The sequence below is a fragment of the Oreochromis aureus genome, linkage group 13 (genome assembly GCF_013358895.1).
Source record: "Oreochromis aureus strain Israel breed Guangdong linkage group 13, ZZ_aureus, whole genome shotgun sequence".
Classification (NCBI taxonomy): Eukaryota; Metazoa; Chordata; class Actinopteri; order Cichliformes; family Cichlidae; genus Oreochromis; species Oreochromis aureus.
This window is the reverse complement of record NC_052954.1, coordinates 31780504-31804653: the sequence shown is the minus strand read 5'-3', so window position 1 is coordinate 31804653 and position 24150 is coordinate 31780504. Positions and strand designations below refer to the sequence as shown.

General features: G+C 40.1%; 2 protein-coding genes across 3 annotated transcripts; both read left to right on the top strand.

Moving 5' to 3' along the window:
* Positions 1-15330: 15330 nt before the first annotated feature.
* Positions 15331-17932, top strand: LOC120443445. Of its 2 annotated transcripts, none has more exons than XM_039622162.1 (4): positions 15331-15378; positions 15823-16000; positions 16446-16633; positions 16716-17932. In XM_039622162.1, the coding sequence occupies exons 2-4, from the start codon at positions 15911-15913 to the stop codon at positions 17188-17190; spliced, it is 753 nt and encodes a 250-aa protein (XP_039478096.1). In that variant the 5' UTR covers positions 15331-15378; positions 15823-15910; the 3' UTR covers positions 17191-17932. The 2 variants fall into 2 exon arrangements, with proteins under 2 accessions (XP_039478096.1, XP_039478095.1); XM_039622161.1 differs by having other exon boundaries at positions 15333-15378; positions 15847-16000.
* A 1387-nt stretch (positions 17933-19319) lies between these two features.
* Positions 19320-21538, top strand: LOC120443403. Its single transcript, XM_039622049.1, has 4 exons — positions 19320-19357; positions 20009-20163; positions 20235-20410; positions 20535-21538. Coding segments are annotated over exons 1-4 (798 nt in total). The 5' UTR covers positions 19320-19356; the 3' UTR covers positions 21001-21538.
* The last annotated feature ends 2612 nt before the right edge of the window (positions 21539-24150 follow it).

Below are 24150 nucleotides of genomic sequence, written 5' to 3'. Positions count from 1 at the left end.
GTAATCCTCTCTATGAAGGGAAGGTTTCAAGGATGAGCTGAACTGTGAGGTATAGACCAATGTGATGTGCTGTGGAATGTCTTTTGTTTCTGTGTGTGTATATAAGACAGGAGTAGAGCAGTAGTCATCATGAGATACCACTTTGGCGTTTGACCGGCCTGATTAAACCACTTCAAAAGGTGCTCATAGAGTGTTTGCAGTTAATTTAAAAAAACGTCCATGACAATTTGGCATCACAAACAGATTCCCCAAGTGAGTGGCCATCCTGAGGAAAGATCACGTCAGCCCACCAGTTTTAACAAAGGGGGAACTTTGGAACGCACTCCAGCAACACACACATCCAGGAATTCTGACGAACCAAAAAAGAAAGACAAAAAAAAGACAAAATAAAACAGAGAAGGAGGAACTACAAAAATCTGCAACAGTGAGCTGTTTTGGGGGTTTCCAATCAGACTAAAATGGGATACAGGCATTAAAGATTGCGTGGATTCAGAGTCAAGCACCAAGAGCCTCAAAACAGAAGTGTCTGTGAAGGTTCTCAGTCATCCAAGTCATCGTAGTCTAAGGAGCTTGGAAAGAAAAGCCTCTGGAGTTCTTTAACTTGCTTGAAGATGTTTCATCTCTCATCCGAGAAGCTTCTTCAGTTCTAGGGTCAAATGGTGGAGAGTCCCAGATTTAAACCCTGTGGGAGTGTCCCCCGATGGACAATGGACAATGGACCCCCGATGATCCTCTACCTAATCACACGAGCCGAGGTGTGAAAATGGGTGCAGGTCACAATCAGCCAGGGTTTCAGGTGAGCTCATTGTGAAACCTAGCCCCACCCTATCATGTGACTTCCTGAGGTCCGATGGCCCAGGATGTGAGTGGGCGTTAAGGCATCAGGGAAGGGATCTCAAAACTGGATTATAGATGGCAGACAGTTGGTGTCGTAAGCCACCGCCTCTGTTCAAAGATGGTCGCTCACAGTGGACATAAATGGCTTCTTTTACTCCTCTTTCAAACCATCTGTCTTCTCTTTCCAAAATGTGAACATTGGCATCCTTGAAAGAGTGACCTTTGTCCTTGAGATGCAGATGGACTGCTGAGTCTTGTCCTGTGGAGGTGGCTCTTCTATGTTGTGCCATGCGCTTGTGAAGTGGTCACCACATTGTTAAGTTTAAACTTAACTCACACTCTAGATCTTGTTTTAACATATGGCATAGAAACTGAACATTTAACAGTGTTTCCTGAAAACCCTCTCCTGTCTGATCATTTCCTTGGTGTTCGCTCGCTCTGCGGTAGAGTATCACTTCCTGTTCCTGCTCAAACACAGTGGTGTTTCTGAGTAGCTTATCTGCTTAGCAATTTAACTAAAAACGTCTAAATACATTCTTTCTTCATAGTATAATCTTCACGTGCTTCATCCGAAGCACACTTTCTGTGTACTCACTACCTAATTTATAGCCAAAGTATTCACTCACTGTCTCTGTACTGTTTCGCTAGCTTAGCTTAGCTCGTAGCCGACTCGTTAGCACCATGGCTACTTCACCTGTCCCTCCTGCACTTTCCTGCTCATTGTGTCAGATGTTTAGCTACTCCTCGGCCTCCTTTAGCAGTAATGATACCTGTAACAAATGTAGCATATTTGCAGCTCTGAAGGCCAGGATTACTGAATTGGAGACTCGGCTTCGCACCCTTCATTCACCCGTAGCTAGCCAGGCCCCTGTAGCTGGTGCAGCCGAAGATAGTGTAGGCCCCGCTAGCTGTTCCCCGGCAGACCCCAAGCACCTGGGGAAACCTTTACTTTAAAAAGCCATCTCTAGACCCAACTGTCTTAGCTAATTATAGGCCAATCTCCAACCTTCCTTTCATATCAAAAATCCTTGAAAGAGTAGTTGTCAAATAGCTAGCAGATCATCTGCAGAGGAATGGCTTATTTGAAGAGTTTCAGTCAGGTTTCAAAGCTCATCACAGCACAGAAACAGCTTTAGTGAAGGTTACAAATGATCTTCTTATGGCCTCTGACAGTGGACTCATCTCTGTGCTTGTCCTGCTAGACCTTAGTGCTGCGTTCGATACTGTTGACCATAATATCCTATTAGAGCGATTCGAGCACGCTGTAGGTATTACAGGTACTGCACTGCAGTGGTTTGTATCATATCTATCTAACAGACTCCAATTTGTTCATCTAAATGGAGAGTCCTCTTCACACACTGAGGTCAATTATGGTGTTCCACAGGGTTCAGTGCTAGGACCAATTCTATTTACAGTATACATGCTTCCCCTAGGCAGCATCATTAGAAGATATAGCATAAATTTTCACTGCTATGCAGATGACACGCAGCTCTATCTATCCATGAAGCCAGGTAACACACACCAATTAGTTAAACTGCAGGAATGTCTTAAAGACATAAAGACCTGGATGGCCGCTAACTTTCTGCTTCTTAATTCAGATCAAACTGAGGTTATTGTACTCGGCCCTGAAAATCTTAGAAATATGGTATCTAACCAGATTCTTACTCTGGATGGCATTACCTTGGCCTCCAGTAACACTGTGAGGAACCTTGGAGTCATTTTTGACCAAGACATGTCCTTCAGCGCACATATTAAATAAATATGTAAGACTGCTTTCTTCCATTTGCGCAACATCTCTAAAGTTAGAAATATCCTGTCTCAGAGTGATGCTGAAAAACTAGTTCATGCATTTATTACTTCCAGGCTGGACGACTGTAATTCATTATTATCAGGATGTCCTAAAAACTTGCTGAAAAGCCTTCAGCTAATCCAAAATGCTGCAGCAAGAGTCCTGACAGGGACTAGAAAGAGAGAGCATATTTCTCCTGTATTGGCTTCCCTTCATTGGCTTCCTGTTAAATCCAGAATTGAATTCAAAATCCTGCTCCTCACATACAAGGTCTTAAACATTCAGACCCCATTTTATCGTAATGACCTTGTAGTACCATATCACCCCATTAGAGCACTTCGCTCTCGCTCTGCAGGCTTACTTGTTGTTCCTAGAGTATTTAAAAGTAGAATGGGAGGCAGAGCCTTCAGTTTTCAGGCCCCTCTTCTGTGGAACCAGCTTCCAGTTTGGATTCGGGAGACAGACACTATCTCTACTTTCAAGATTAGGCTTCAAATTTTCCTTTTTGCTAAAGCATATAGTTAGGGCTGGACCAGGTGACCCTGAATCCTCCCTTAGTTATGCTGCAATAGACGTAGGCTGCCGGGGATTCCCATGATGCATTGAGTTTTTCCTTTCCAGTCACCTTTCTCACTCACTATGTGTTAATAGACCTCTCTGCACTGAATCATATCTGTTATTAATCTCTGTCTCTCTTTCACAGCATGTCTTTATCCTGTTTTCCTTCTTTCACCCCAACCGGTCGCAGCAGATGGCCCGCCCTCCCTGAGCCTGGTTCTGCGGAGGTTTCTTCCTGTTAAAGGGAGTTTTTCCTTCCCACTGTCACCAAAGTGCTTGCTCATAGGGGGTCATATTATTGTTGGGTTTTTCTCTGTACCTATGAAGCGCCTTGAGGCGACTTTTGTTGCGATTTGGCGCTATATAAATAAAATTGAATTGAATTGAATTGAATATCTGTCCATGAAGCCAGATAACACACACCAATTAGTTAAACTGCAGGAATGTCTTAAAGACAAAGACCTGGATGGCCGCTAACTTTCTGCTTCTTAATTCAGATCAAACTGAGGTTATTGTACTCGGCCCTGAGAATCTTAGAAATATGGTATCTAACCAGATTCTTACCCTGGATGGCATTACCTTGGCCTCCAGTAACACTGTGAGGAACCTTGGAGTCATTTTTGACCAGGACATGTCCTTCAGTGCACATATTAAACAAATATGTAAGACTGTTTTCTTCCATTTGCGCAACATCTCTAAAATTAGAAATATCCTGTCTCGGAGTGACACCGAAAAACTAGTTCATGCATTTATTACTTCCAGGCTGGACTACTGTAATTCTTTATTATCAGGATGTCCTAAAAACTCCTTGAAAATTAATCCAAAATGCTGCAGCAAGAGTCCTGACAGGGACTAGAAAGAGAGAGCAGATTTCTCCTGTATTGACTTGCCTTCATTGGCTTCCTGTTAAATCCAGCATTTAATTCAAAATCCTGCTCCTCACATACGAGGTCTTAAATAATCAGGCCCCATCTTATCTTAATGATCTTGTTGTCAGCCACCTGGTTCTGATGACCCAGGGTCCATGAGCAGTTTTGAATTTGTTTATACATTAGTGGGGTGTACTGTGGTATTGAGTATTTTTGCTATATTCTGCTGCTGTTTCACTGCTTGCAGGTGTGTATGTGTGCTGGTGTATCCGATAAGCCGGATTACAGCGCCATTAGGCCAGGTGAGTGTGCCCTGCCAGGTGGCTGGCCACACCCAAAGATGATGCTACACGCTTGCAGCTGATCAATCTCGTCATGGGAGCTACTTAGCAGTGTAGTGGTGCTCTCCTCGACGCTGGATCGTTGTGTGAGACTTCCTGCCAGTTTCCCAGCAAGTTAGTCAGCGAGTGTAAGCTTGTCAAAGTGTGATGTACTAACAGCTGCCTCTATAATTTTCCCAGGAGTATTGTGTGTGCGTGTGTGTGTTCCTCTCTAGCTATCTTTGTGAGGACCGAAATCTGCATTCTACTATACTTGTGAGAACCAACAGTCACTTGTGAGAACACACTCACCGGTCCTCACAAGTTTGAAGGCCTTTTTGAGGCTCAAAATGTGGTTTTAGTGTCAGAGTTACAATTAGGTTATGGTTAGGTTAGGCATTCATTTTTAATGGTTCAGAATAGAGGGGCTAGGGAAACCATTATGTCAATGAAGGTCCTCACTAAGATAGCTGAACGTGTGTGTGTGTGTGTGTGTGTGTGTGTGTGTTAGGCTGGGTGAATGAAGCTTGTAAAAAAAAAGTGCTTGTGTGTTCAAATAAAGTAGAAGACTAATATCATAGTACTACAGGGGGAAAATCATCATCTGGCTTCATATCCAATCTGGGCTTTTCTGTAATGTTATCCTTGAGCCTGTGAGGGTTCTCTCCTGTGAGGTATTCTGACTTCCTTCCACAGCCTAGAAACATGCATGGGATTGTAACAGGTGATTCTGTATGTCTGTATTAGCTGGACGCCATGCTATCAGTTTTAACTATTTGTTTACTACTTTCCATAAGAAAAAATAAAATATTCCATTGTTTTCACATTTATTTATTTAGAGATTTACAGCTGCTGGTGACAGACAGGCAGCAGCCGTTTATCCTGAGTGGTACGATACTGTGTATTAAAAAACTGAACTGACTGCAGTTAAACTCCGTGACGAAACTCCTGATTTAGGCTGCACTGGTAGAGCAGGTCATAGTTAGAATGCACATGATTTCTCCCCAGCTCCTCCTGTCTACACATCAAAGTACCCAAGATACTTAACCCCACTGAATCTACATTTGTGACTTATTTAAAACCACAGTGTCAACAGTGTGTTTGCTGCCACTTCAACTACTCACATCTGCTGTGTTTGTGGGTTTTAATGTGGTGGAAACAGGAAGATTCAGTCTGTAAGGAGCTCATAAAGTTTTTTTTAATTCATAAAGCCGCTGCCAACCACACTTGATAATAAACATGTATATACTGTATATATCTGTGTTATTTTGTTTTTATCAGAATTCTCCAACGCTGGCAGACTCTGTGCTCATTATGACAGAAATACAAATTCAGTCTACATGAAAGGTGGTAAAGTCACAGAAACCTCATCAATCATTCAGGACTTCAAAACTGAAATAAAGATTTAAATGTATCCATCATTCATTTAAATGGATATTTGAATAAATCCTGCTATAATGTGACCAGCATTTGATTTTTTTGTATTTATTCACTGGTGCAAAGAGCAGCAGATTCTGTTTTTCTTTAATCATGTTGTGATGTACTGTTGTCCCACCATGATTTAAGTGAAGAGCACACTGTGTTATTCTTGCCTCTCTCTGTGACCCTGTTATAAAGATACTATTCAGTAATTCGCTCTAGCATGTGTGCACATACTGGTGGTTGTGTAACAAGACGTCAGAGCTTCTTGATTGTCTGCCTAATGATCACCTACTGATCAGCTTTGACATGTTCACTGCTGATTCCATGTGCCATGGAAACATCCAGCTGCACCTTTGATACCAGATTTTTACATCAATAATAACTTTTTAATAACACTTTGAAATAATAGCAGCTTACACCATGTTTGCTGTCACAAAGTTTGTTAAATGTTGATCGTTTGTTGTATCTGTGTTGTGATTTAGGCAACAGCTGTACAGGGGAAGAAAAAAAAAGACTATTTATGTTGAAACGATGTTGCATGTCCCTTTGAGAAGGACAGACATTGACTACAGTCAACAGAGCTGGAGGGCTGATGCTTAGCTGTGCAGACAGTTTGAATTAAAATGTGTCCTGCTGTTCCTGATTTCATGTTTGGGCTTTTGTAAATGTGAACACAAATGAGGACGGGGTGGGGTTAATAAAGTAAGCTAGCACAACTCCTCCGTTCAAGACAAACTTGTCATATTGCAGACTTTACACACTGGTTCAGCTGGAAGCAGTCCTGAGACAAGTAAGGGAAATGTTTACACTTATTCACATTATCTCTACATGAAGAGCAGCATAGTTATGAAGAAACTGACTCCTAATAAGGACAAGTCCATATTTTCAGACAGCATATTGTGGTCATGACACTACCTGCTTTTCTTTTGTGCTAGCAGTGAGCCTCTGTGTAAATGCAGTGCACGTTAATGTGTTTCCTGCTAATATATATATGCATGTGTCTGTTGGTAATATAAGAACTGTACTTGGTTTATGAGAGCTCAAATAGTATTAGCAATTTGTGGTGTATATGATGAATACAATATAATATACAATAATGTACAATTTAACTGTCGATATTATCCAATTCATTAGATACACATTGCTAAAACAGTCTCATAAAACATATCTTTAGCAAATCTTGCCTCAATCATAGTTACTACAGTTGCTGTCACAAAGACATTTTTTACTGTTGTTGGTGTCCTGGAACATTTTCTGAGGAATTTCAGGATGACTTTTATTCCTTTACATTTAAATATATATATATTCCATCAATAGATTTTTCCTCACTTTAAAGTCATATAACTGATACAAAAATACATAGTTAATGCTGGGTAGAGAAGGAACATAACTAATTCAACAAGACTGCAGTTTCTGGAGAAATTCTGGTGGAATTGTTGCTACTGCTGGTTTCTGTCTTCGGCTTGCAGTCGGTGGGACTAAAAGATTATAGGTAAATAGTTTAGTGCTGTAGAGTGAAAACAGATATGCCTAATTAAATGGCAGAGCAGGGACGGGACTATGGTCTGTCAAAATGAGACAGAGAGGAAATTCCAACAAATTGCAGAATTATAATGAAATAAGTAAGGGAGCCACAGGAGAGTACACTTATGTCTCTGTTATCTCTATGTGAGAAGTGGTTTGCACTGTGACTATAACCACAAATGGTATGGATGTGTTTTAAAAACTGTGAAACCAGGTTTTTGTAACAATTCTGTGTCACAACTGTGTGGGCTGGGCAAACGGTGTGGGAGAAAATGGAACAGAAAAAGTGGAAAATATGAAATGTTGAAAATCTAAATAAAGGCAAGCACCACACAATCAAGCCGCCTGTGACAAATGCTGTGAAGCTAATTAGCCGGCTAATAATAATAACAAGAACAACAATACTAATAGTAATAGTAATAGTACCACTACTACTACTAATAATGATAATAATAATAATACTGTTAAAAATATCCACTTCGCAACCAAAAACAAATACAGAAATGACAAAAGTCAAGACATCAGCCACGTCCCACCTCTATTCTGTATACCCAGAATAAATTCTGATATTATTCGGGCTCTTTCATGTTTTTGTTTTCTGTTCAACAGGCTTTGTTTCTTCTTTCCCAATTCACATACAGAAAAGAAGAACAATGTTAAACTAATGCGCTTTCCAACACTTGCTATCCCACACAATACAGTGGTTTACACAGGAAAGAACCCCATCACAGAAAGTCATGGACAGGAGCGATATGTCCTTGAAGTGATGATATGGATCAACATGTGTGTCTGCCTCCCTTTGACTATACTGATCATCTACTGTGTGTCTTATTTGGTAAGTAAACGATGACTTAGATTTTATATTTCTCTCTTTTTGTGAATCTGCAATTATGAGAGTAATTAGAAGATTTAGCAATTAAAGAAAACTCATGCAGAGGGCTGCAATGATTGGATCTAATGACAATTAGAAATTAATCATTAGTTCCATATGTCATTTCTGGATGATGACACATCAGGCTGATTAAATGAATGTACTGAAGAAGGTAAATTTTAAAGCAACAGCTCTTGATTTAAAATCTGTATTTATGACAAAGGATAACAAAGTGGTATGGTAACTCTCGTAATAAAGGTGGAAGGAATGGTTCAAATGTCATTTGTATCGATACTGGTATTAGTAATAATGTATACTTTATTGATCCCTGTGGGGAAAATTACTCCTCTGCATTTGACTCATTCACTCAGGGAAGCAGTGGGCAGCCACTTAGCAGACGCACAAGGAAGCAGTGTGTAGTGATGGTACCTTGCTCGGGGGTACCTCAGGGTAGCCAATTAGTGGATTCAAACCCCCGACCTAGGATCATGGGGCGACCACTCTACCTACTGAGCAATCCTTGCCCAGTATTGGATGACACTAGCCTTACAGAATTGACACTTTGTTTCTATGCCTGAACCTTCATTTGAGTTTCTCCGTTTCCGCCACTGGCCACAGGGTTGACCACCAGAACTGCTCGATCACCACCGCTGGAACCATTGCTGGCCTCCTGAGCCAGCAGTGCATGCAGATTTATGATTCATTGTGTTATTAATATAGTTTAAGTTTAAGTTCATTCAGTCTAGTCTCAAGTTTAGTTCGTTTAGGTCTCTGAGTTTGTTTATTGTCTCGTTCATGTTCTCGTGTCTTTTAGGTTTCCTTTGTGTATTAGTCTTCATCTCCGTCTCCTGTGACAGTCTGTCATGTTGTGTGTGTTTACATCTCTGTGCACTCCCTCCCTCTGTGTATCATAGTTTGCGTCTTACAGTTTCCTTTTTTATTTTGACAGCCTCTCTTCCTGTGTTCAGTGTGTTTAGTTTCACTTCACCCATCTTCGCTATGTCTATTCATTCACTTTCACACATATTTATGTTGTCAGTTTCCCCTTGTCCCTTAAGCTGGGCATACACTGTGCGATTTTTGGCCCATTTTGAGCTGATTTTTCAGTCGTGCGACCGTTTTGGTGATCGGCCCAAGTTTCGTGTTAATCGTGCGTCGTGCATCATGTAGTATACATGGGGTAATGAGAAGCGATTAACACTTCAAGACCAGCTCCCGATCACGCATGGTCACAAGAAAATCAAACTTTGAAATCCTGTCCTGTTCTCACCCCTGTGATTCAATCATACAGTTTGAGCAGGAGCTGAATAACGCGACTGAAAAAAATCACACAGTCTATGACCAGTTTTATTGGATTGTCTGTTTCATGTTCAGGTTTCATGTTCCGGTTTAGGTTCTGTTTTATTTTCCTAGGGTAAAGTTTTAAGTGTTTAGTGTTGTCCAGTTTAAGTTCTTGTTATTTAGTTAGTTTCAAGTAAAGTGCCTTGAAAAAGTTTTCATAATCCTTGAATTTTTACATATTTTGTCACGTACAACCACAAACATAAATGTTTTTTATTGTGATTTTCTGTGACAGACCAACACAAAGTAGCACAAGTTGCAAATGGTAGAAGTGGTAGAAAAATGCAGTGATCCAGTGACCGCTGCGAAAGGGCAGCTGACAATCAGGGAAAGACCAGATGACAGCCTGGAAAGACTGCTGACAGGAGGGAATAGACCCTAATGTGGCAGGTGTGGGTTAGCGCCTCATACCAGCAGCACTCGGCGCTTTTTAGCGTACTTGGGTACACCAATATTGCTACAGAAATCTCAAAGGAGAAGATACCTCTAGGGTCTGCGAGAGCAGGGGCAGAAGAAGACCCTTTCCGGATGGATTTCATCGCAATGAACCACAGAACTGTACCAACGATGAATAGATCAACCAGCATTGGAAATGTACCATCAATGATGGTAGGAAAGAAACTGCAGAACTCCATTGGCTGGTCAAAACTAACAACTGACATGGGCCTTAAAATCCACCAAGACAGGAAGAAGTGCCTCAGCGAGCTGAGAAAGGTGCCTCGCATTAACACATATTGTTTAAGAAGTAAGTCAAGTCAGCCGAGTGAAGCCCAGAGGCAGGAGAACCCGCACAGTCCTCAGGGTGTCAGCACCCCGATCGAAGTTCATTGTCGTACAGACTCCCCCATAGTCACCAGACTGGAACTCAGTCAAATCCAGCCAGTAGCAGTTCCCAGTCTAGAGATTAGCCAGCCACACCTGATATTAGATTCTAGCTCAGGGCCCGGCCATTTAAAATCAGCCCCTAGCTTGGAGTTTAGCCACTAACAGCTAGCAACACATTTGTGTATAGATGTAAGCTAGCCACAATCACCACCATGTTCCCGCCCAGAGCCCATCCAGAAACAGCCAACAGAATTTTCCAACTGAGTCTAGCCAACCACAACCAGCAAGGGAAAGGAAGATGGATGATAGGAAAGATCAGATTCTGTGGCCCAGATCCAGTGAGAAAAGAGAGTGGGAAACCATTGACTCGGAACTGGTTCTTATACTAGATCAACAAAAGGGCCCAGTTGAAAGGAAGTTGGAGAACCTGGAAACCATCATCTACAGCTATGGGGCCGAGAGGTTTGGGGTAAAGAACAAGACTCAGAGACAACAGAAAGGCCCTTTAAACCAGTTAAAGTCCAGGAGACCGCGGGAAATTGACAGATTAGTGAAAGAGAGAAGGCAACTGAGGAAACAGTGGAGAAGGGCCTATGAGACAGAATGGGAGGGACTTACTGCCTTGCAGGAGGAACTAAAGCAACAGCTTACTAAGCTGCGAAGAGCAGAACACCTCATATGACAACGTAAGAAGAAAGAACGGACAAGGACCCTTTTCTACAGCAACCCATACAACTTTGTTAAAGGCCTTTTTGTCAAAGAGAAGAGCGGGTGCCTCAAAATGCCCATAAAAAACCTGAAAGATCATCTGAGGAAAACTTACTCTGAGGATCAGAGGCATGAGCCAGTTACTATTCCGAGTGACATGTCTCTATCAGCTTTGTACATCTAGAGAATGGAATTGTTGCCGATTGTTAGTAGTTAATAGTTCAAGCTCAGACAGATTGGATGGAGAGTGTCTGTGAACAGCAATTTTCAAGTGAATGACCAGCTTTACCTGCTGAGACGTTATAATAAATATCAATCTAATTAATTAATAATTACATTACATTTATATTTCCTGCAGGTGCAGAAGAGTCAGGTCTCTAGCATCTATTACACAAATCTCCTCATCACCAATCTAATCCACATCTGCATAATGACCATTTGGGTGACAAGAGTGGAAAGCATCATCACCGTCATTATTTATTACTGTGTTATGATGGCCAACCTTTACTTCAGGATGTGCATTGCTCTGGAAAGGTACCTGTTCAGTGTGTGTGCATCCTTGCATGTCTCTAAACATGATCTTTGTACTGTGAAGCATCCTGACTTTCAGAAATATACTATTGTGCACTGTGATAATCAGAATCTGTGTTTCTCTTGTGTTACAGGTATTTTTCCATCACGCACCCACTGCTGGACTGTCTCAAAAACACTAAGAGTTCAGTGGTGGTCTGCGTTCTGGTCTGGGCATTTTGTTTTGTCAGTGTTCCTCTTCCCATAGTCTTAAATACATTTCAACATTTAATTATTTATGTCATTATCCCTGCTCCTGTGTTCTTCTTCTGCTTAGCTCAGACCTGCAGAGCCCTGCCTGCTGCCACCTCAATGTCCATTGAGGAAAAACAAAGAAGTCTGGGAACTCTGACTCTGTTGTTCTTAAACTATGTTGTAATAATCCTTCCCACAATTGCCTGTCATGTTCTTGATGATCATATCAGTTGGATCTTGTTTCTGCTCATTTCTCAGGTGGACTTGTTTTTTCTCATCCTCACTGTATGTGTGTGGTGTGAGGACAGCACTGCATCAGATGAAGAAGATGATGATGAGTGTGGCTTACTTTAGAACAGACAGGAGTGTTGATGAAAACAGAGTGAAGAGAGAAACAAGGATGCAAATGGTTGGAGAGTTTCTGCAAAATGAGGCAAAAAAGATCCTTTACAAATACTGTTGCATGAGGACATCAGACTGTCAGCTGTGCTTCTCTCAGCTGAAGTGTGTCTGTGTAAATCATTTAAAAATGTTTCATAATCTGCATGAACGCTTATTTTATTCCAATATTAACCTTTTTTTATTTTATTTCTCATATTGATGTTAGTGCAGTGCTTCTCAAGGTGTGTGGGCAGAGTTCTGACAGATGGGGTGCAAGTCACCTGGCAGAAAAGTCACGCAGAACTAATGTTTAACATCGGAATCACTTTGATGGCATAACAAAGAAATACGCAGCAGTTACGTTAATAATATGCGCATCTGCTGCAACAGATAGCCGCAATAAAGAAGTGTACTAAAAGTGCATGACTGCGGATGCCGCTCAGGTGCGTCCGCCTCCTCCACATCCGCACCGCAGACCACTAAATTATATATTTTTCATCTCTGTTCACAAGTTTCTGGATTTCTTATTTGTTATAAGACTAAGACTGAACCTTATTTTTCCATGTTTGGCAATCTTCACTTTCTGTTTAACATGTTGCTTTTTTGAAGAAGTGTTGCAGACTAATGAAGCAGTCTAGAGGCAAAAGTTACAAATAGTTTTTTATTTTTTTCCTGCCATGTGGGGAATGATGTAAAAAGTTTGAGAACCACTGTGTTAGTGGTTTACATTTTCTTCCTGTTATTTTTTTCTTTTCTTTTTTTTGCCTCATCATATTTCTGTAGTCCTCACTTGTGAAAGACGGAAAATTAATGATGGAGTATGATGATGGTGGTGTGGACAGCTAAGCTTGTGAAGGAGATAACTCAAAAACGAGGTGACATATGAGCTTCTAATTGATACCACATCATATCTATTAAAAAAAACTTGTATAAGTTTGAATCTACATAACCTCAAACTCACTCTCAGAGGACAAGTGTATTTGAAAATTTTGTGAATGTTATAACTCAAGAACAAGCTGCCATAGAATTTTGCAATTGTTGGGTCTCTCATTCATTTTGTAAGAGACTCTTTAAAGTTAACACATTGTTTTTCTGGACTACATTTGTGTTGCCCCACAATAACATTTGCATTTCTTCTGATCTATTAGCTGATGGCTGCAGGTATTATTAAAACATTTGCAATTTTTGCATCTATGCAGTGTAAAGCTGCAGCACAGGCAGATGAACTAAAGCAATGTCAAAGCATGACAAAATACACCAAGGGGCACAAAATACAAGGATGATGAGCTATGAGTGTTGTTACAGAGTATCAACACTTATGTTGTATTTTTAATCTGCATGTGTTTGCACATGTATGTTTGTGTATGGACCTTTGTATGTATAAGTATATAGATATATGTACATTAGTGTATATCTTGTTATTTCTGGGGTTGCAAAACCAAATACTCTGGCTTCCTGTTTTTAGGAGAGTGTCCTCCCATCTCAGTTACATATTAGCAAAACCTCAGCTTCCCAAACCACCTGCTGTTAGAATGTAAATACTATATGCTGATGTAGGTTAAGCAATACTCACAGTTTGTGCATGTATAAAAGGGGAAATGTTGTTGGTAGGTCAGTCACGTCTCTGAGCACATTGGTTTTCAGTGAAGATAGAAATCTTTAAAGAAACGGTATCATCGAGGCTGCTACGTTAAGCAGCTCTCATCTGATGTGTCTGTGGGTTTTAATGTGGTGGAACCAGGAAGACTGAGTTACTAAAGCCCTCATAAAGTCACACGTGTGGTTTAATAAAAATTTTATTAAGTGTATTAAAAGCCAAATGCAGTTTTTAGCAAAGATAAGCAAAACATGTATAAACATTTGAATTTTAATGCCAGCTGGATATGGATCAAGATTATGACGTTTTTGGTCGAGTAAATTTTTACTGGTTTGCATTGCAAATTTCCAGTCTAGTGTCATCCACTACAAATACACTGAACAAAAATATAAATGCCACACTTTTGTTTTTGCTCCCATTTTTCATGAGCTGAACTTAAAGATCTGAAACATTTTCTACATACACAAAGGACCCATTACTATCAAATATTGTTCACAAATCTGTCTACAGCACAATGATGTGTAGCATTGTAGCATATTTACAGGAAGAAATGTGGGATAAACTTCTTCTTGCTGCTCTGCAAGAAGATCATATTCTCCACAAAACAAGTGCAACAATGTTGACTTTTACACATTGTTGCAACAACAAACAGGACTTCAATGGGTGACCTCATGCTGACTGCATGCATCTTTCATCTGTGACGGGCGTTCGTCTTTGTCAATGAGTGTTCAGAGATACAGCAGAGAAGCAAAATTAAAAAACATGATGGAAAACATGTTCCAGTGTAAACTGATTGAACTTACAGCAACATGATAGTTTTATTAGATGGAGTTCACGTCTCTCTAACACTGCACAGCTTGTTAGACTGTTAGTCACTGTGGTTATCAACCACCTCCAACAAGAAACAGCGGTATGGAAAGGGCTTTAAAAAGGTCAGATATGAATTGGCAGTTTAGTTGTTGACAGTGTCGAAATACATGAAGCTGGTTAGTTAGTTTTGGGAAACAGCTGTACTGGGTTTTTATTACTGTTTACAGGTTATAGAAACTTTTCTGAAATAAAGGCCTGTCTGACCAAAAACAAACATCTTTATAGATCTATGATCTAATTATGTCTGTGGTTTATCTGCAGCTAGTCAGCTTAAGAGGGGGTACGACTGGCCTGTACAAGCAGGATGCAGCTGTGACTACTGTAGAGGCTTTGAGTTCAGACTGCTGCAACATCTGCACTGTGATTTTATGATTTTACACATTCAGTTTTTGTTTACATAAAATAAAACATCAGAGATAATTCACTGTTTCATGAGCTACAGTCAGCACTCTATATGTGTGTGTGTGTGTGTGTGTGTGTGTGTGTGTGTGTGTGTGTGTGTGTGTGTGTGTGTGTGTGTGTGTGTGTGTGTGTGTGTGTGTGTGTGTGTGTGTGTGTGAGTGTGTGTGTGAGTGAGTGAGTGAGTGAGAGAGAGAGTCAGGGGATGGGGTATAATGTAAGCTGCCACAACTTCCTGACTCAAGACAAGAATCATCAAATTACAGTTTTTACCCCGTTGTTCAGCTGGAAGCAGTCCTGAGGTAAATACAGACAACATTTACTCATATTCACATTATTTCTATCTGAAGAGCAGCAAATTATGAGAAAACTGACCTATATCAGATATCTTACTGAAGTTTTCAAGTTACACTCTTTTCTTTTGTGCTTGTAGTCACCTTCTGGATGAATGCGCTACTTTTTTACTTCCTAAAAAAAGTTTGATTCTTGTGAATCGAGCTAGCTTTCAAGAATTAAATAAAGATTTACTGCAGAGGGAACTTTCTGTTTCTTGGTAGAATAATGTGGAATATCTGAATCATTAAAGAAAATTCAATTTCATTTAGAAGTCTGAACATAAATATCAAACTGAGCAAACTCCAGTCAGCTGTAGTTCAGACACATACAGCATTGGGCTCTATCATAGTTACACTGTCAGCTCACCAGGCCTTGATTCTTCTTTTAATCTGTTGTTTCTTTTCTAACAGTGTTAAACTTGCTGCCTTTTCCAGAAACAATATTTTTCTCTGAAGAAAAAGTTTTTACTGCAACTTCATCACTGAAAGCTGGAAAAAGATGCTGCCCATCATAGTTATGGTTGCATGGATCTATGTTTTCGACTGCCTGCCTTTGACCATACAGGTCCTTTGTTTTGTGGGCTGTGTGGTAAGTAAATAGTAAATTACTTTCATGTGTTTTTATGCCAGCATGTGAATAATTTTGAGATTTTTTTAAAAGCTGATTTTGAAAAAAAATCATTAGTTATTTGTTGCATGGACATTAAGCACTGATTCTTGTTTACAATGGATAACTTGGAGGCAATATCGCTTCAAAAAATTTATGTAATACTGAATTAAAACAGAAACACACATCCTACAATGTTTGATCAAATAGAGACCGAGACAGGAAGTAAAACTAACAAAGGACACAAAAGAAAATGACCTCCACAGTAAACCAGGAAGCAACCCAACCATCAAGACCAGATACAGAGACAAGAACACTTCCATAAACTGATGGATTGAGCCTGCTGTCCCAGTATCCAGTACAAACACTGTTATACTGAGTCTTCCTTTTACTTCATTAATGTGACTTAAATACATGTTTCCTGCAGGCAAGAAGGAATCAGGTCCCTGTCATCTATTACATAAACCTCATCCTCTCCAATGTGATCAAGATTTGCGCCTTCAACATGACAAAAGCAAAACCAAATGACCGCACAGTCTCCAGCATTGCTTCAGTTATTTACCTGTTGAGTGTGATGGCCAGTCTTTACTTCAAGACGTGCATTGCTCTGGAAAGGTACCTATTTGTCTCTCAGTGTGTACTTTGTACTGTACAATGAAGCATCCTTATGGTTCTGAGCTTCTGTCTTGTGTTGCAGGTATTTTTTCATCGCCTGCCCCCTGCTGGACTTCATCAGAAAAACTAAGACTTCTGTGCTGGTCTGTCTTCTGGTCTGGACCCTTTGTGTTTTCAGTTGCCCTCTTGAAGTATTATTACAGCAGTCTGAACGCATCTTTATTTTTGCCTTGTTTCCTGCTCCCTTGTTCATCTGCTGTCTAGCTGGGACTCTCAGATCTCTGCCTGATGCCACCTCAGTGCCCAGTGAGGAGAAACAAAGAATTATAGGAACTTTGGTCCTGTTGTTGATTAGCTACTGTCTGATTATCATACCTACAATCATCCTAATAGTTTTGGAACCATATCTTTTTGACAGTTACTTCATTTCCATCTTTTCTCTGCTCAATTCTTTTGAGGTCTTGATTCTGTTTGTCATTATGTGTAGAGGTCCAGTGGAAAATGCGCTGGCATGTCTGTGCTGCTGCAGCAGATCCAGCAAAAGATCATCAGTGTGAGTGATGGCAGCACACACAAGTGGGTTCATGTCAGCCAGGAAAGGAAAAGAGAATAAGAGGAGAACACAGCAGGAGAGAGGCTGAGAAAGCAAGCAAACAATCTATTTCACTAGAAGTGAACAAGAACCCTCATTCACTAAAGTGTGTATGGAACATAAAATTTGTGTGTAAAATCATTGTCAGATTTAGGAAATGTGTTCACTATTGTCCATATGTTAGTAAATTAGACTCATTCTAAATGAACGAGCTTGGCTGCAGTGCTGCCTGCCCCTATTTTTCTATTTAAGGAAGACATTTACCCAGAGGTGAAATTGACAAAAAAAAAAAAAAAATGAGCAAAAAAAAAAATGGAATTAGCTTAAAATTCCAAAGGACAGTTGTGTTGCCACTGCTGGTAACACTAGGGGAATTGGATCAAAAACATTAATCGGAGCATCCAGAGCAGTGACCCTGAAACTGGGGGCGTGCCTCCAGCAGATCCCAGGAACAACATCTCTCTAGGAACAGCAAAGATACTGCACAGGACCCTCAGTCTAGAAGGATAAAGACGGGCCAGTGGGGATTCGGTTTTTTCAATTTCAGTTTCAAATTTTATTAATTGTTTTCTCACATTAACATTTGTATTTACTCTGATCTATTGAGTTATGAAACAGTATTGTGTATTACTAAAAATATATTTAATATATAGCAGGGGTGTCAAACTCCAGTCTGCAAGAACTTGACTGCATGATGAGGTGGCAACCCCTAACCCTACTCAAGTAAATTCAAGTAAATGTAAGTGTTTGGAAAAATGTTCCTGTAAAAGTACCTTTATTGCACCATGTTCATTCACTCTTTATCTGCTGTAACATGAATCAAATGCCTGAATCGCCTCCTCAGCATGCAGTCAAGTTCCATGTAAAAGTCACATGTAAAGGTTTCAGGACACCGGCCCTCGAGGACTGGTTTGACACCCGCGGCCTATAGTAACTTCTGCACACACACTGCATCTATATTTTCTTATTCTTGCAAAATTTTGGTCATATCCTATTTGCTTCTGTGCTTTATGTCACTGTCATCTTTTTTCATTCATGTTGGGTGGGAGTGTTTGTGTTCTGTAGGGCCAGGTGGTTTTATCTCTTCCTTAAATCTTTGTTATTTGATTTATTAATGACAATAAAATGTAAATATATCATGGGAAAAAAAAAACGTTGCCATTTTTGGTTGAACTAACTATAACTTTAAAAGCACCAAAGGATGATGTAGGAAACCGTGAAATCATTTTCTTTGTCAGCAGAATGATGTGACAACATTTGAACCATCACCATTTTTTAGCCACTAGATGGAGACACAGGGTTGAATATAGGATGGTGTTTTAGAGGCTTATGTGACGGTGAGTCTGTTTGACTACTCTATGTTTGCAGTTGAAGAGTGACAATAAATTGTCCAGTTTTTGGGGGTAGTAACTTGTTAGATATGTATTAATTTATTTGTCTTTGGTGTATTTCCTTTGTGGTCCACTGCACTCTGTAATTGTAGACCTGCCTGGAAAATCCTGTAGCGAGCCAGAACCCCGGTACACCACCAACCAATTCATGTTTCTAACCACTTTTCCCCACTCTGTGACACACTCCCTGAGGAACAAACTCACACTATTGGTGATTGTGTTTTGGTGAAATGTGAGGCTAGAGACATCAGCGCCTGGCTAAGGATAAATAAAGACTTCATAAATAATAATTAATTAAATGATTTAATAACAGATGAACATATCAGTTGTGTGTGTGTGTGTGTGTGTGTGTGTGTGTGTGTGTGTGTGTGTGTGTGTGTGTGTGTGTGTGTGTGTGTGTGTGTGTGTGTGTGTGTGTGTGTGAGAGTGTGAGACTAGGTGAATGAAGCTTGTAAAAAAGTGCTTTGAGTGTTCAAATAAAGCAGAAGAGCACTATGTAAGTATCAGTCCTTTTGCTTTGTGTAGTTGCGCTTGTGTTGAAGGTGGAAATGTTCTATAGACTTGTGTCAACACCTGTTTACTTTTCATGCTGACTTTTATCCTGACTGGCTGTTGTCAGTGTGAACACCAGTGAGCACAGGGTGGAGTTCATAAAGTGTTACTACAATTTCCTCGTTCAAGACAAATTCGTCATATTGCAGATTTCACCCACTGGTTCAGCTGGAAGCAGTCTTGAGACAAGTAAGAGCAAAGCTTCTACTAATTCATATTATTTCTACTTGAAGAGCAGCATAGGTATGAAGAAACTGGCTTATAATTAGAACAAATCAGCATTTTCAGACAGCATGTGGAAGTCATAGTATTACCAACTTTTCTTTTGTGCTTGCAGTGAGCTTCTGTGTGAATGCAGTGGAGGTAAATGTGCAGCGTTACTGTACTTTTTATTTGACAGAGAAGATCGGATATTTGTTTAATACAGTTTTAAAGAGGACAGGTGTTTGATCCTGCTGAATTCAATATATGAAATAAATGAATTGCCTATTTTATCCACAAGTCTAATAAAAAATATCCATGAGGATTATTTAAAGTTATATAGAGGTGTTTTTGTCTTTATTTGTTAACAATTTAAAAGGAAGTTCTGAATCACTTTTATTCACATTTAAACAAGTTAAATCAAATAATGAAAGGTAGATTTTACCTGACTTTAAAGTTATTATTTTAATTATATATTAATTCATCTTAATTTTACAGGCATACAGACATGTTCTTGTGTATGCTCTTCCTTGGTTTGCTTCTTCTTTATCAGTTTCATCCACAATTTCATGTCAACATAAGAACAATGTTAACCTACTGTTTTGTTTTTTCTACCACCACCTGTGTGCTTCACAAAAGTGTCTTACATCGAACAACTTGGATCACGCATACTAACAAATCCGATCACAGTACGTCTTCAACATGAGCGGTATTTCCTTGAAGTGATGATGTGGATTCACATGTGTGTCTGCCTTCCTTTGACCGTACTGATCATCTACTATGTGTGTTGTGTGGTAAGTAAATGAAGTAAATAATCACTTAGATTCAGTGTGTAATGTAATATAATAATTTATTTTTCCTTCAGATGCAAAGGAGTCAGGTCCCCGTCATCTATTACACAAACCTCCTCCTCTCCAATCTAATCCAGATGTGCATAATGATCGTTTGGATCATAAGAGTGGAAAGCACCATGGGTGTTATTATTCACCACTTGTGTGTGATGGCCGGTCTTTACTTCAAGGTGTGCATTGCTCTGGAAAGGTACCTCTCTGTCTTTTAATGTGTGTGTCCTTGCATTTCTATGAACATCATATTGTACTGTGAAGCATCCTGTGATAAACCTTTTTTTTGTACTGTCAGAATTTGTGTCTCTCTTGTGTTGCAGGTGTTTTTTCATCACACTCCCACTGTTGGACTGCCTCAGAGAAACGAGGAGTTCAGTGCTGCTCTGTGTCCTGGTCTGGGCTTTTTGTATTGTCAGTCTCCCTCTTGCCTTAGTCTTACATCAGTTCATACATTTAATTATTTATGCTGCCCTCCCTGGCGCCCTGTTCATCTTCTGCTTAGCTCGGACCTTCAGAGCCCTGCATGCTGCCACCTCAGTGCCCACTCAGGACAAACGTCGAAGTCTAGGAATTTTGATTCTGTTGTTCTTTAAGTACTGTGTACTAATCGTTCCCGTAATCATCTTTCCGCATGAACATATTCGCTTTTATATCAATTGGATCTTGTTTTTGCTCTGTCCTTTTGTGGACTTAGTTTTGTGTCTTTTCATGCGGCAGGGGCGCATTGACAGGCTGCTGGCATGTCTGTGCTCAGCTGATGCAGCAGCAGATCATCGGTGTGACTGACGGCAGCAGTGAGAGGTGTGGTGATGAAAACAGAGTCAAGAGAGCGAAAGGGGGGAAGAGTTGATATCAGAGTGTCAGAGTTTTTTGATAAATGAAGCAAACAACAGCTGATATCTGCATCTCAGCCACACTTTTCTCACCTCAGCTGTCCGTTTGTAAATAATTTCAAAATTACTTTATAATCACCTTTAACCACTCATTGTATTCCAGTACTAAACACATTTTTCTTTTCTTTTTCAATTGTTTTTTCATCGAGATTTTAAAAGTGTTTTGTTTTCCCTTCCTTGTAATTATGATTACCAGTTAATATTCATTTGTTTCTACATGCAAATAATGTATCCAAATATTTGTAACTTTTTAAATTTGAATTTGAATTTTTATTTATGCCATCTCTCGTTCATTTTTGTATGGAACTCTTTAAGGTTATTTGCATTTCCTCTCATCTACCGACTGATGCTACAGCAGCACGTGTTATTAAAACCTCTGCATCTCTTTATGCACCCATAATCCTTAGTTTCGGCTCTCTAATAAAAAAAAGTCCCTGATCCCTGGTCTCAATCCAGGTGTCTTCGTTGCTTTCCCTGATATGAAGAAATCTGAGTAACCTTGCAGGTCAAATTGTATCAGTCAGGTGCCTCTCTTTTCGACTGTGGTACTTGATCACCTGGGATGGGTTTAGAAGCCTGGACTATCTCTGACTTACATGATTTAGTCTAAACCTTAAGATCACTTCATTCCATTTCCTTTGTTGTTCTTAAGATAGAGAATTCACATCACATTTAAATATTCAGTCATATATGGATATTTCTTGAGCTAGTTTATTGTAAATAATTAGACCTGGCTTGAGTTAATTATGCAACGAGGATGTAAAACAATTGGGGGGGGGGTGGTAATTAAGCAACATGAGTGAGCCTTGAACTAACGCTGGTTAGCTGACATTCTGGCAGAGACTCGTATGTGCTGGTCTTGAATACTGCCAAGATGATTGGCTTCAGGTGCGCCTCCAGAGGAAAAAGGAGAAGGACTCCGCCCAGAGGAGTGGAAAAATACAACCGCTTGCTCAGACAATGACAGCTAGAACGACAGCTCATGTTCTTTGTCTTGACAATACTTTCTTTAATGATGTATAGCAGTTTGGGGTCAAAAGAAAGCCATATGTAAAATCTAAAAGTGAGATAGAGGTCAAATAATTCAGAATCTCTAAATTATTTTTATGCAGTCCCAATCAAAAGTTTAAGACCATTTGAAAAATGGCAAAAAAAAATCATATTTTTCATGGTTGGATCTTAACAAGGTTCCAAGTAGAGCTTCAATATGCAACAAGAAGAAACGTGAGTGAGACAAAACAGTTTTTTTAACATGCAATTTATTGAAAACTACACTTAAACTGAAACAGGCGGTTTTACAGCTCATCAAAAGTTTAGGACCACATGCCTTTAAATCTGTGCAAAATGTGGATTCATTGTCATTTTCTGTCAGGTAATCACACTGTCATGACGTTCTGATGGCAATGGCAAAAAAACTTTCCCTTGTTGAACATGGTCGGCTTGTTGAACTGCATAAGCAGGGTCCCCTGCAGCGTGCCATCACTGCTGAGGTGGGACACAGTAAGACAGTCATTGGGAATTTCTTAAATGATCCTGAGGGTTATGGAACAAAAAAGCCAAGTGGAAGACCCCAAAAATTTCACCAGCACTGAGCCGGAGGATCCAATTGGCTGTCCAGCGATCGTCGACCCAAATTAAGGCCGTTACTGGTGCCGACTGCAGCCCCATAACCATTAAACAGGATCTGAGACTGAAGGGCTTCAAAAACAAAAAACGCCTCCAAAGGCTTCGACTCCTTGAACGCCACAGAACTGACCAAACATGGGACACTGAAAAGTGGAAGAAAGTTTTATTCTCTGATGAGAAAAAATGTAACCTTGATGGTCCTGATGGTTTCCAGTGTTACTGGCATGACAAGCAGATCCCACCTGAGATGTTTTCTACGCCCCACAGTGGAGGAGGCGCCATAATGGCCTGGGGCTTTTCCCTTCAGTGGAAAAAATGGAGCTTCAGGAGGTGCAGGAGTGTCAAATGGCCGCTGGCTATGTCCAGATGTTGTAGAGAGCATCCCTCATGACTGAGGGCCGTCGTCTGTGTGGTAACAACTGGGTTTTTCAACAGGACAATGCTTTAGTACACAATGCCCGCAGGACAAGGGACTTCTTCCAGGAGAATAACATCACCCTTTTGGACCATCCTGCGTATTCCCCTCATCTAAATCCAATAGAGAACCTTTGGGGATTGATGGCAAGGAAAGTTTACAAAAATGGACAACAGTGTTGGACAGTAGATCCCCTTCGTGTGGCCGTCTTCATGACTTGGAGAATTGTTCCCACTGACCTCATGGAAATGCTTGCATCAAGCATGCTGCATTGAATTTTTGAAGTGATCAACAATAACGGTGGAGCCAATCATTACTGAGACTGTATTTTATTTTACATTTGCAGCTATTGTCATCAGTCTGGTTTCCTTTCTTTAATGTTGCATCTTTAGCAAAACCTTAACTAACTGAACTGATTGCTGTTACAGTGCAAATGCTATGCACTGATGCAGGTTAAGGAAAACTCACGCTTTGTGCATGAGTAAAAGGGTAAATGTTGTCAGTAAAAGAGTCTAGTCTCTGAGCACATTGGCTTTCAGTGAAGATATAAATCTATTTAAAAAAAACATGTTATCAGCAAGTTCAGTTGCTCTCATCTGATGTGTCTGTGGGTTTTAACTCAGTGGAAACAGGAAGATAACGTTTCGTAGAAACTCAAAGTCACAAAGATCATTATATAAAAGTGCAAAGTGCAGTGTTCAGCAAAGCTTATACATTTATGAAAACTGCATTCATTTTGATGTTAATACCAGCTGTGGGCTTTAGATTCAGAAATGAACCTGTCATGATGGGTTGTGTGGCAGGCTAGGTCAGGACCCAAACACGGGACTCAGAGACAGAATACTTAACTAAAGGCCACAGCTTTATTGCTGGCAAAAAACAAAATACATGAATACTAAAGAAACAAACCAAACATGAACTAGAACAAAGAAACTTCTGACTGGTCATAGATGACATGGGACCATAGAACTACACATGACACACAGCAACACAGAGAACACA

Coding starts and splice junctions, on each gene's coding strand:
- LOC120443445 (XM_039622162.1), top strand. CDS start 15,911: ATGCTGCCCATCATAGTTATGGTTGCATGGATCTATGTTTTCGACTGC. Junction 16,001..16,445: donor TTTGTTTTGTGGGCTGTGTG/GTAAGTAAATAG, acceptor TGTTTCCTGCAG/GCAAGAAGGAATCAGGTCCC. Junction 16,634..16,715: donor ACGTGCATTGCTCTGGAAAG/GTACCTATTTGT, acceptor CTTGTGTTGCAG/GTATTTTTTCATCGCCTGCC.
- LOC120443403 (XM_039622049.1), top strand. Junction 20,164..20,234: donor TCTACTATGTGTGTTGTGTG/GTAAGTAAATGA, acceptor TTTTTCCTTCAG/ATGCAAAGGAGTCAGGTCCC. Junction 20,411..20,534: donor GTGTGCATTGCTCTGGAAAG/GTACCTCTCTGT, acceptor CTTGTGTTGCAG/GTGTTTTTTCATCACACTCC.